Genomic DNA, 12,898 nt, shown 5'->3' on the forward strand with positions numbered 1-12,898 from the left:
CCCCAAGGTCCACCCAGGGATTGAGGCCAAGACACCTCTCCATCTGGACCGACCGCCAGGCCCGCTGAGCTCCAGACCAGAGAGGGACAGAGCCCCGAGGGTCATCAGAAGCTGTACCAGCAGCCTACACACCCGAGGGCCGCCAGGACCCCCACAACCCGCAGTCAGCCCACCACCAGATGGAGCCAAACCCCACCAGGACGACCTGGCCAAGAGCACCCGCCCAACCGCCGACAGTGCCAGGAAGCACCGGGAGCGAGCCCCCACCACAGGAAAGGGGCCAGCCAGCCGGCCATGCACAGTCCCGGGCCGCCCCCAAGGACATCCACCCCATCCCCACCCCAGAAGAAATACTACACCCACCCCTCATTCGGACATCTCTCAAAACACATAGCACACTAGACACCTAGGCTGGGTCAAACTACCCCCTCCTAGGGGCCACTGGTCACGCCCCCAAACACCCAACCCCCCAGCCCATGAACCCACAACCCACCAGCGAGCCGAAGGCCCCCGCCCAGAACCGGGCACCAGAGCGCAAGCCGGCCCAGAGCCCGGCAACCCGCCCGCCAGAGCCCAAGATCCCCGAACCCCACAGGCCCAAGCCCGGGGGCGACAAGCCCCCAGAACCCCAAGCCCCCGCACCCACCCCGAACCCACACCAGCACAGCCAGGCTACCAGATCGGTGACCCACGACCGCCGCCACAGACCACCTGAGGGCCTGCATGCAGCCACCAGCAGACACCCCCCAGAACCACCCAGGCCCTCCCCAGAGGGAAAGCAGTGCCCCCCTGCCCAGGTACCCCCAAGAGCCCAGCCCCCGGCAACCCCCCCGGGGCCCCAAACCCATACACCCACCTCCACATCAACCCCAAGGCCCCACAAGGTCAGATCCCAGACTACCCACCCTCACTATGTAACGGAGCCGATCAAAGGAGCCCACAGAGATTGATCCAATGTGTCGGCAGATGTTGTTTCAAGACTAATATGATCTAACAGAAGATTTTTATACTGATTAATGCTAAGATTATTTTTATTTTTCCAATTCAGGAGTATGGTTTTCTTTGCGATGCATAAGGCAGTGAAAATCATGCAACATGTATTTTTTTCCAGGGTAACATCAATGACTCCATAATGCTACCTGTTGCAAAATGGGAGTCAGATTTATCAATCAATTTTGACCAAAACACCTGGTCTCAAATATGTTTATAGAACATTTAAAATGACTAGAATCTCCAACTTACAATTAATACAGTATAAAGTTCTTTATAGAGTACATTATACAGGTCAGTGAATGTTTAGGATGGGATTTACATCAGCTTACCGAATTCTGAGTTGGCTTCAGGAGTCCATTTGAATGTTTGCAGAGTGGAGGTTAGTTGCGTAAGCAGAGCAGCAATTCTACTATAGTCTTTGATAAACCTTCGGTAGAAGTTAGCAAATCCAAGGAACCGTTGAAGCGGCTTTCTGTTCTCAGGGACAGGCCATTCCACCACTGCCTTGGTCTTCTCGGGGTCAGTGCGATAACATCCACTCTCGAAGATAAAACCCAAGAAAGACACTGATGAACCATGGAACTCGCATTTCTCAGCTTTCACAAACAGTCTGTTCTCATAAAGTCTTTGTAGGACCATTCTGACATGTTAGGTGTGTTGTTCCTGATCCTTAGAGTAAATAAGGATGTCATCTAAATAAACAAACACGAATAAATTCAAGAAATATCTGAGTATGTCATTAACTAGTGTCTGAAACACTGCGGGAGCATTGGTGAGACCAAAAAGCATAACTAGGTATTTGAAGTGGCCAAGAGGGGTCCTAAACGCCGTCTTCCACTTATCCCCTTCCTTAATTCTCCCTAGGTAGAAAGCATTGCGAAGATCCAGTTTAGAAAAAATTGTAGCCTGATGAAGTTATTCATGAATAGATTCTATTAAAGGTAGGGGGTATTTGTTCTTGACAGTTATTTGATTGTGATCTCTGTAATCTATACAAGGACAAAGAGTCTTGTCCTTCTTAGCGACAAAAAAAAAAACCCTGCCCCCACAGGAGACGTGGAAGGGCGAATAATCCCTGAGTCAAGTGACTCCTCAATGTAATTTCTCATAGATTCTCTCTCGGGTCCAGATAAATTGTAGATTCTGCTTGAGGGTAATGGTGCGCCTGGTAGGAGGTCAATGGCACAGTCATAGGGAGAGTGAGGGTGTAGAGACAATGCTTTATGTTTACTGAAAACTTGTGCTAGATCATGATACACGGAGGGGATTTTGGATAGGTCAATGTCTTCATTGATTACAACCTCTTTAGTTAATGTGGGAGTAGCAGACTTTAAACAGTTCTTCAAACAATGTGTGCTCCACTTGTCTACTCTCTTATTTACCCAATTTATAGTGGGATTACAAACCGGATTCCAGAAAAGTTGGGACACTAAACAAATTGTGAATAAAAACTGCATGCAATGATGTGGAGGAGCCAACATCTAATATTTTATTCAGAATAGAACACAAATCACAGATCAAAAGTTTAAACTGAGAGAATGTATCATTTTAAGGGAAAAATCTGTTGTTTCCAAATTTCATGGCATCAACAAATCCCAAAAAAGTAGGGACAAGTCCATTTTTACCACTGTGTGGCATCCCCCCTTCTTCTTACAACACTCAACAGACGTCTGGGGACAGAGGAGACCAGTTTCTCAAGTTTAAAAATAGGAATGCTCTCCCATTCATGTCTAATACACGCCTCTAACTGTTCAATAGTCTTGGGCCTTCTTTGTCGCACCTTCCTCTTTATGATGCGCCAAATATTCTTTATAGGTGAAAGATCTGGACTGCAGGCTGGCCATTTCAGTACCCGGATCCTTCTCCTACATAGCCATGATGTTATGATTGCTGCAGAATGTGGTCTGGCATTATCGTGTTGAAAAATGTAGGGTCTTCCCTGAAAGAGATGACGTCTAGATGGGAGCATATGTTGTTCTAGAACCAGAACATAGTTCTCTGCATTAATGGTGCCTTTCCAGACATGCAAGCTGTCCATGCCACAAGCGCTCATGCAAACCCATACCATCAGTGATGCAGGCTTCTGAACAGAGCGTTGATAAAAAACTTGGGCTATCCTTGTCCATGATCTGATTTAGTATTTCATTGTTTGACTGAGTTTATGCTTTTTGTTATTAGTTATTTTTTTAACTTTTAACACAACATGATCTGATTTAGTATGTCATTGTTTCTAATTATGTTTTCGGTTTTATATTTTTATTCCATGTGCTGTAAATATATCTTGTTACATTTTATTTGATGTTGTGATATTTTTGTTAAGCACTTTGGTAACAGTTTCTGTTTTAAATGTGCTCTATAAATAAATTTGACTTGACTTGACATGGCGTCCCAGTGTTCCATAAAGAACTTCAAAATCATGACTCATCTGACCACAGAACAGTCTTCCATTTTGCCACACTCCATTTTAAATGACCCCTGACCCAGTGCAAACGTCTGAGCTTGTGGAGCTTGCTTAGAAATTGCTTCCTCTTTGCACTGTACAGTTTCAGCTGGCAACGGCGGATGGCACGGTGGATTGTGTTCACTGGCAATGCTTTCTGGAAGTATTCCTGAGCCCATTCTGTTATTTCCTTGACAGTGGTATTCCTGTTTGAGGTGCAGTGACGTTTAAGGGCCCGGAGATCATGAGCATCCAGTAGAGTTTTACGGCCTTGACACTTAAGCACAGCGATTGTTCCAGATTCTGAATCTTTTGTTATGCACAGTTGATGATGATAACTTAAAAGTCTTTGCTATTTTACGCTGGGCAACACCATTCTGGTATTGTTGCACTATCTTTCTGCGCAACAATGGTGGAATTGGTGATCCTCTTACCATCTTGGCTTCTGAGAGACACTGACACTCTAAGAAGCTCTTTTTATACCCAATCATGTTGTCAATTGACCTAATTAGTGTTAATTGGTTTTCCAGCTGTTCATTATATGCTCAATTTCCTTTTTCCAGCCACTTATTGCTACTTGTCCCAACTTTTTTGGGATTTGTTGACACTGAAATTTTAAAGCAACATATTTTTCCTTTAAAATGTTACGTTTACTCAGATTAAACTTTTGATCTGTCATCTATGTTATATTATGAATAAAATATTGACATTTGCCATCTCCACATCATTGCATTCAGTTTTTATTCACAATTTGTTTAGTGTCCCAACTTTTTTGGAATCCGGTTTGTATGTTCCTTTAGCCATGGGAACCCAAGAATTAACTGTGTGGTAGGGGAATCAAAAAAAAAAACTCACTTTGCATGCATGGTGATTTCCAGAGACTATCAGGTGCACCTCATGCATCCTGAACTGGACTGAAGTGAAGCTGTCTCCGGTGAGACCTGTAACTGTCAAGGGATGCGGGAGAGTCTTCATGGAGATATTCAATCTGTCCACCAGGTCTTTGCTGATTAAGTTTTGCTCAGCCACGGAGTCAACAACGGCAAGCACAGAAAGTATTTCTAAGTCTCCATTAATGGTAGTGTTTAATACTAGGCGGGATGCAGAAGAAATGGTTGAGTTTCTGATAGGGTTTCCTTAACCATCACCTTAAAGATACCACACGAGAGACAAGAGTGATTATTTCAGAACGAATCCTTGTAAGGAGGAACAGAAACTCCAACAGAGTCAGAATTTAAGTTCCACTTGCTTGAAGCGTACGTTCGTTATTTATTGGTGACTGTTTGCTGATAACAAGGTTCTTTATACAGAAGTGGCAAACAGAAAAACAAGGACGGTAAGTATTTTGATAATGATAAACAAACAAGAACTGTGATTTAGAAACATCTTCTGGAACATTTTAACAGTTTACAAGTCTTGTGTCAGATAACTGGGTGTTTGACGCACACACAGAAACTGGTCAAAGCAAGTTGTCTGATTACATTGAAAAATATTCAAAAAAGACATTTTAAATGATTACTCTTAAAAAATTCCCTATCAGGTTCCCACCAGTATCTCCTGCCTTACTGGTGGGTTGAGTAGTTTCCCTGAAGAAGTAGGCAACGGGCAACGAAGTGCCCCTTTTGTCCACAATAAATGCAGGCTTTGTTTACCATCCTTCTCTGCCTCACCTATGGTGTGAGGCGGGTATGACCAATCTGCATAGGCTCGACTTCGGTTTCTGTGACGAGAGGAGAAACAGTGTGAAAAATGGGTGTTGGGCGATAGCTGGAAGTGTGGGGTACTTGGGACTTGTAGCTTATTTCTCTCCTCCTCATGAAAACGATTGTCGATTCTGGTGGCAATACTGATCAGTTCATCCAAACTGTGGTTCTTCTCTGATAGCCACTGATCCTTAATGTTATCAGATAAGGAATTTAAAAAAGGTGCCTCAAAGGGCAGTCTCGTCCCATCCGGTCCGAGCAGCAGTGATGCGGTACTCCAGGGCATGTTTAGCCACAGAGTTTCTCCCTTGCCTGAGATTGAGGAGGCGCTTCACTGCTTCTGCCTTCTGAAGAGGATGATCAAACACAAGCTTGAACTCTTGTAAAAAACATGGAGAAGGTTATAGAGTTGAGGGAGTGAGAATCCATGTATGCGTGAGCCCAACGTAGAGCCTCCCCTTTTAATTGGCTGATAATATATGAAATAGTAGCTGCGTCAGAAGAATATAATGTAGGCGCATGGTTAAAAGCCAACTCACACTGGAGTAGAAAGCCACAACATAGATCGGAATTTCTACAAAAAAGCTTGGCACGTCTTAAACTCTGTTCGAACGACACTGAGGGCGCAGAAGGAGCTGCAGGTCTTGGCATTGTAGGCTCTGGAGGGCAAACTGGAGCAGAAGGGGTTAACAGAGACAACTTTTGGTTCATAGAAAACAACATGTTTCCTAATTCTTGTAAGTGAGACTGATTGGTGTCTTGTTGTGTGAGAATCTTCTCGAGGGCGGTTTCATGTTTATCAACGCGCTTCATCTGTGAGGTGAGCATGTGTTGAAGCTGTTCACCTTCAGTCAAGTTCTGGGTTGTGTTTGGCTGCTGCATTCTGTAAGGTTTCTAGCAACACCCAGATAAATAAATACTGACCAAATGATATTGGTGAGGTAACTATCCAGGGAGAGGCTGGAACCCTAGAGAGCAAGGAGCAAAGTTAAAGCAGGCCAGGAAATATCTCAAGGGCAGTATAATGTCCAGAGAAATAGTTCTTACTGTAGGAAAAGTAGGTCAGTCAGTGGATGTCCAAAAAGGTTTCCAGGAGATCCTGTGTAAGTGAGCAGGTGGTAGAAGGCAAGGAGCAGCTTGAGATGAGTCCAGGAAGGGTCGAGAGTAATTATCATGAGATCCAGGATGCAGGTGAAACACAGAGGTCAGAGCAAAGGCAGACAATGCAGCAGCGTAGAATGAAGTCCTCAGCTGGTACTTATACTTCTGCTGCTCGTTATTCCTCAATGGATCTCAGGTGTGTCTTTGTTGGAGCCCTCTGGTGGAGAAGAGCTGTGGAGCCAAAGTCTGTGTAGTGAACTAGGCCTCAGGTCAAATCTGGCCTTGAGGGGCCTTCCTGGAACAAGAACTGTATTTCATTGATTTGAGTCCAGAAACACAAAAGAACACTCTCTTTTCTATTATCATTACTATTTTACAAATGTTTGATAATCAAAGTGTGTTAGTTCAAACCATTTTTAAATGTTGAAGTGAACTACTCATTTTTAAATCAACTGTGAAACAGTAATAACGATTTTTAATCCTCATTCAAAGTGGAAATCAAGTTAGAATATGTTACAGAGTAATGATTCAATTTCTTGATCGTCTGTCTGAAATGAACAAGTTGTGTAAGTTGGTCAAAGTTCAAGTTTCGGTCAACTGCAAGTTTACTGAAAAAGAAATGTCATGTTTAACTTTTACAGGAAGATACTAGAGAATTGACTCCACGAAGTCTGAGTTCTTCATAATATCTTCTGTCTGTTCTTAAACAATCTAATCTTTTTCCTTGACTTTTTAATAACACCTTACATCACAAAAACACACCTCTGTTGGTCCATCGACCAATCAGAAAGTCCTCAAATGAACCGGAAGTGACCCTTTTTAAAAGGTGCACCACTTCCTAGTTTAGCAGTTCCAGAGTTCAGAAGGCTGGAATTCAGGATGCTGGAGGAAGGAAAATAAGCTGAACGAGAGAAGATCAGGGAATTATGAAATGTCTGTTCTGGATGATCTCACGACTCCTGAGGTTTAGCTGTTCTTACGGAGACGCTGGAAGAGTTGAAAGGAAAGCTCTACACCAACGCTGAAACTATCATCTGCAAAGGTAAAGAGTCGATCTCAACCAAAGTGTACCGTTGGGTTAAGCTGCTCTAGAAGGAGCGTGTCGTTCTGGTTAAAACAGACAAATTCCCTCACCCATCTCTCTCAACTTAAACTTCATTTCCATCTTTAAAACCCTTCTATCTGCTAGAAATCATTCCAGATATTTTTAGAAGTGTCTGTTGTACAGCTGGAAGCAAGGGAAACAATCGCTGTATTGTTTCCTCCTTGTAAAACTAGCCTAAATAAGCTGTTGTTATTTTCAATTTTTGCCAATTAATGTAAATGTGTGATGTGTTAAACTTGATTCTGTTAATAAATGACCCACTGTCGTTGGTGAGTCAAAGATAAACACGTTTCCGTCCACATTTAATTAAATTCAATGCACGTCATTATTCAGTCCAGAAAAATGAAAGAATCCGTTTAAGTTATGAATATATATTAGAATATGTTCATCTACATCTGGAATTCCCACACCATTTAATTCAAACATTAATTTTTTTGTATTTTCCCTGTTTAAAACTCATATCTGCTATCTCTCCTAATGATATCAATTACAGTAAATAAGATGCAGTCCATAAATTCACCTGAAAAACAATAATCTCTGGAATTAAATTCCCCTAATTAGTTTTTAGTATTTAGTTACTAGAGCCTTCTTCTTCCACCTGCGTAATATCACTAATATTAGAAACATCTTATCTAAAAATGATGCAGAAAAACTGGTTCATGTATTTGTCATGTCGACTGGACTATTGCAATGGTTTATTATCTGGTTGTCCAAATACTTCTTTAAAACGTCTTCAGTTGATCCAAAATGCTGCTGCCAGAGTCTTAACTGGAGCTAGTAGGAGAGATCATATCTCTCCAGTTTTAGCTTCTCTCCATTGGCTCCCTGTCAAATCCAGAATAGAATTAAAAATCTTACTTCTAACCTACAAAGCTCTCAACAACCTAGCTCAATTTTATATTCGAGATCTTATTGTTCCATATTTTCCTAACAGAGCACTTCGCTCTCAGACTGCCAGGTAACTTGGGGTTCCTATAGTTTCCAAAAGCATAATGGGAGCAAGATCTTTCAGTTATCAGGCTCCTCTCTTGTTTAACCAACTTCCAGTTTCTGTCCGTGAGGATGACACATTATCCAGTTTTTAGCTCTCCTTTTTGATAAATCCTATAGTTAGGGTTGGCTTGTTACACTGCCGTAAGCTTAGACTACTAGAGAACAAATTGACCTCATTTCCTTAAATGAATTGTTAAAATTTAATAGTTTTCATTTGATACTTTTTCCATCTTAACGTGATTCTTGACCTGCTATTGTGTATCTGTTCCTATCAAACCCATCCGGTTGAAGCAGATGACCACTTGTCCTGAGCCTGGTTCTGATAAAGGTTTCTTCCTCATGAGGGAGTTTTTCCTTTCCACTGTCGCATTCATGCTTGTTCAAGATGAGAGTTCTGCGATGGAGTTAAACTCAAAGCAGTCTGCTCCTCAGATAAATAATGTTAAATTAATATTTTATATATGAATGTTTCTGTTCAGTGCCTTGAGATAACTTCTGTTGTGACGGTGCTATATAAATAAACTGAACTGGATTGAAATAGAATTTTTATTGGCCCGTCGAAGGTCGTATGGTCCCAGTCTGTCCGTCCGTCAGTACCTATGTCTGTTAACTTTCTCTTGTCCAGCCAATAACTTTTGATTCACTCAAGATCATTTACCAAAACTTCATGCACATATGCATCATCACTAAACATGAATTCCACTTTTCATCACCCCTGCTTTAGGTCAAGGTCAAAGGTCATTCAAGGTCAAAATAAGTTGATGTTTGGGTTATTGCTATAGATTGCTGTATAATAGTTTGTTGATGGGCGTATAGTGTGCCTGTAGTGGTTCTTAAAATAAGTTTTAATTGGGGTAAAACCCTCTGCCTTTCCCCTTGTTATTGCAGTATGCTGTCATTTTTGCAGTTAACTGGAAAACTGTCACCTTTTTACATCCTTGTTTTGTAATCTGGTAAAAGTAGGTTTATGTGATTTCTTGGCTCTCTCTTTCTGTTGCTGATAAACACTGCAGCCTTTCTGAAAGCCAGAGATGATGTTTCACCTCCTCCACTTCATCTCAGAACTGATATGTTAAATGTGTGTGCTCTTCAGACTAAAAATGTTTGTGTGAAGTGTTTGATATGTAAATGTGATGCTAATAGGGCATACCAATCAGCCCTCAGCCACCTGGTGAAGGAGGTGGAGATTATCCATGAGTCATGTCACCTCAGCCTCCGAGCCTGTTGAGTCTGTGTTGAGCTTTGACACAAGCCCCCCTCGGATTTGGGTTGTGAAACAGGCGGGATGCCTGCAGCTTTCATTTGTCTTTTGTCTTTTATTTAGCTGAGGATTCTGTTTCCTGTGAGAACCCTGGTCTCCCTGATAATGGCTACCAGATCCTGTCCAAGAGGCTGTACCTGCCCGGCGAGTCGCTCACGTTTGTTTGTTACCAGGGCTATGAGCTCATTGGAGAGGTTGCCATTAAATGCATCCTTGGAAACCCGTCGTTCTGGAGCGGCCCGCTCCCGCTCTGCAGAGGTGAGGTCTTTCAGCGGCATTTGGTGTTTTTGATATCATTGTGTAAAAATGTTAAGATCCTTAGATATTGACACTCTTTTGCACTTTATTTTCTTATTTAAATTATTCTGCTTTATCATCATGAGCTTTGAAACATTTAATAAACATGCCAGCATTGTTTCAGGCATTAAGACTTGCAGGAATTCATTCTTCTCTCAGTGTTTGTCCTCTACTTATTGCAGGCCTGATTATTATACTGTAGCACAACACATGTCTACACAACACCAAACATTAAAAGCATGGAACGCATCTTAACAAGCACCAATCTCAGCTTCACCGTCATGTTTTAGGATGATTCCTGCATGTTTTTGCTTTAACAATGAGTACATTAACCATAAGCAGTTGGTGTACAGTAGTCCCTTGCTACTTCAAGGTTCGTTTTTTGCAGAACCGCTATATCGCGGTATTTCAAAGTAAGATTGGACATGACACAATTGGCTGATTGATGGATGAGCCATGGATTGTTCATTTAAAATAAATTATTTTAAATGATTTTGCACCATGTGTGAAGCCCACAAGTACAGGGGGAAGCTCCCTCCTACAGCTGATCAGCTGATCTCCTTCTCTGCCACGCCCACACATTTTTCCTGCAGCAGCTTTGTGAAGAGTTAACCCTTTGCTGTCCAGATGCACCGATCAACGTTTGTCTTCCAACTTAAAACTCAAAGTATGTCAAATTGTAAATTCATCATAATCACAAAATATAAAAGTGTTAAAAGCTATTTTTAATTATTTTATAACTTCTATGTTCAGTTGTTGAACTGTAAATGATCAAGAAGTACATTTCTGCTCCATGCTGCAGAGCTGAAGCTGTGACATCCCTTTGATGTGCTGCTGCACTTCTCTTCTCTACAATTTAAATTTAAATACTATAACATTTTAAATAAACCAATTATTTATTTAAAATGTTACAGTATTTAAATTGCTTATTTAAGGAGGGAGATTGGGAGTAACGGGTGACGAGTGAGTGTGATTACAGCCTGGCTCATGTCATGACAAAGTTTACTGAACTTGAACTGAACTTGAAATTGGACTACTGGTTTTTCACTTATCATTCGTGCGTGCGTGTGTGTGTGTGTGTGTGTGTGTGTGTGCGTGTGCGTGTGTGTGTGTGTGTGTGTGTGAACCAGCCACCCCTATAATTTGAGGAGACTATATTTTCTAGTTTTTGTATTGCTTAAGTCTTTTTTTCTCAAATGATTGACCCTTGGCTCCACCATTTTGCTCCTGGTGGTGGATACATTTGCTTCCTTCAGTCACGAGGATCCGATCTGTCTGGGCTACCTCAGATAAAACAAAAAAAACTTTCTCTCTTATCTAATGCACAATGTAATAATAAATAATAATAAAGTTCTATGTGTTGTCATCATTGCATGTTCCCATACAATGTCAAAATTAGTTCTCTACATTTAACCCATCACACCTGAGATACACCAGGTGGAGCAGTGGGCAGCTGTGTAAGCACCCGGGAAGCAAGTCTTGCTCAGAGACACTACAACATGTGGGAATGGCTAGGGATCGAACCTGAGACTTTCAGGTCCCAAGTTGGCTTCCCGACCTCTACCCCATGTAACACCTACCCACTTGAAATTCATGCACCAGAAACTTTTTTTTTTCATTCTTGTTCAATTCCACGTCAGAAAAATACTCATGTCAAAAACTACAAACCTTCACTATTTAAATCCCTCAGCAATTGGAGATTGGCGCACACCTTGTTCTGTTTATTCTCAACATGTGCTCTTTGTCATTGCTAATTGAACACACAATACCTACATCTATTTTAGATTACCCTTTGTCTCTGTTGGCCTGATGCTTGGAGTCTCTGTTTGTCTTCATTCCAGAAAAGTAACTCTGCAGTAAAGTCTCAGTTGTTCATCTTCCAATCAAACTTTTACAATTAGGTAACATAAAACAGATTATTGTGCTCAGAATGAAAACGCATATTTTATATTGTATATTGCTTTGTGTGTTACCTGTTGTTCTGTCTGTACAGCACTTTGGTTGGCCTTGTCGCTGTTTTAAGTGCTCTATAAATAAAATTGTATGGTATGGTATTTTCATAGATTTTTATTTATTTATTTTAGTTTATTTGCAGTTTACTTCTAAGCTTTAAATCCTCAGTGCCTTATGCAAAGGTTTTTTGACATTTTTGTAAAAAAAAAAAAAAAAAAAAAGAACGAGTGAAAACCAAGTTTTTGCAACAAAAAAAAAAAAAACAACAACCACACACACATATGTACCATACTTTACCACTCACAAATATGTAACATTGGATACAACAAAGTCCATGCTCAATAATCCAGGTATACAATCCAACATTTTCCAGCCAGGTCATCTGGACATTTTCTTTTTTTTGTGCTGAAACGTTTCGCCTTCTATCCGGAAGGCTTCATCAGTCAAGGAAACACACAACAAAACAGATTCTTCCCCCAACAGCTTACTCCAAAGTGTAACAAACCAGTTCTGCTTGTGATAAGATGGTCTCTTTGTCACACCCCCTCCTCCATTGCCAGCTCTCTTCCTTGTTGACAGTCATGTCAAACTGGTTGAAAACAACAAAGTCCATGCTCTATAATCCAGGTATAAAATCCAACATTTTTCAGTCAGGTCATCTGGACAGTTTCTTTTTTTTTTGTGATGAAACATTTCGCCTTCGATCCGGAAGGCTTCATCAGTCAAGGAAACGCACAACACAAAACTGATTCTTCCTCCAACAGCTTACTCCAAAGTGGAACAAACCAGTTATGTTGGTGCTAAGATGGTCTCTTTGTCACACCCCGTCCTCCATTGCCAGCCCTCTTCCTTGTTGACAGTCATGTCAAACTGGTTGAAAACAACAAAGTCCATGCTCAATAATTTCGAAGGCAAAACGTTTCAGCAAAAAAACAAAAAAGTAACTGTCCAGATGACCTGACTAAAAAATGTTGGATTGTATACCTGGATTATTGAGCATGGACTTTGTTGTTTTCAACCAGTTTGACAAGACTGTCAACAAGGAAGAGGGC

At 41.4% G+C, this 12,898-nt stretch overlaps 1 protein-coding gene across 1 annotated transcript in view; it reads left to right on the forward strand.

Moving 5' to 3' along the window:
* Nucleotides 1-12,898, forward strand: part of LOC119424635 (seizure 6-like protein) — a 337,403-nt gene that overhangs the window by 315,625 nt on the left and 8,880 nt on the right. Inside the window, exon 13 of the mRNA XM_037692123.1 lies at nucleotides 9,660-9,854. Coding sequence (XP_037548051.1) covers nucleotides 9,660-9,854 — 195 coding nt within the window. The remainder of the gene's footprint in view (nucleotides 1-9,659; nucleotides 9,855-12,898) is intronic.

This window comes from Nematolebias whitei, chromosome 18 (genome assembly GCF_014905685.2).
Source record: "Nematolebias whitei isolate Nwh7 chromosome 18, NemWhi1, whole genome shotgun sequence".
Taxonomy (NCBI): domain Eukaryota; kingdom Metazoa; phylum Chordata; class Actinopteri; order Cyprinodontiformes; family Rivulidae; genus Nematolebias; species Nematolebias whitei.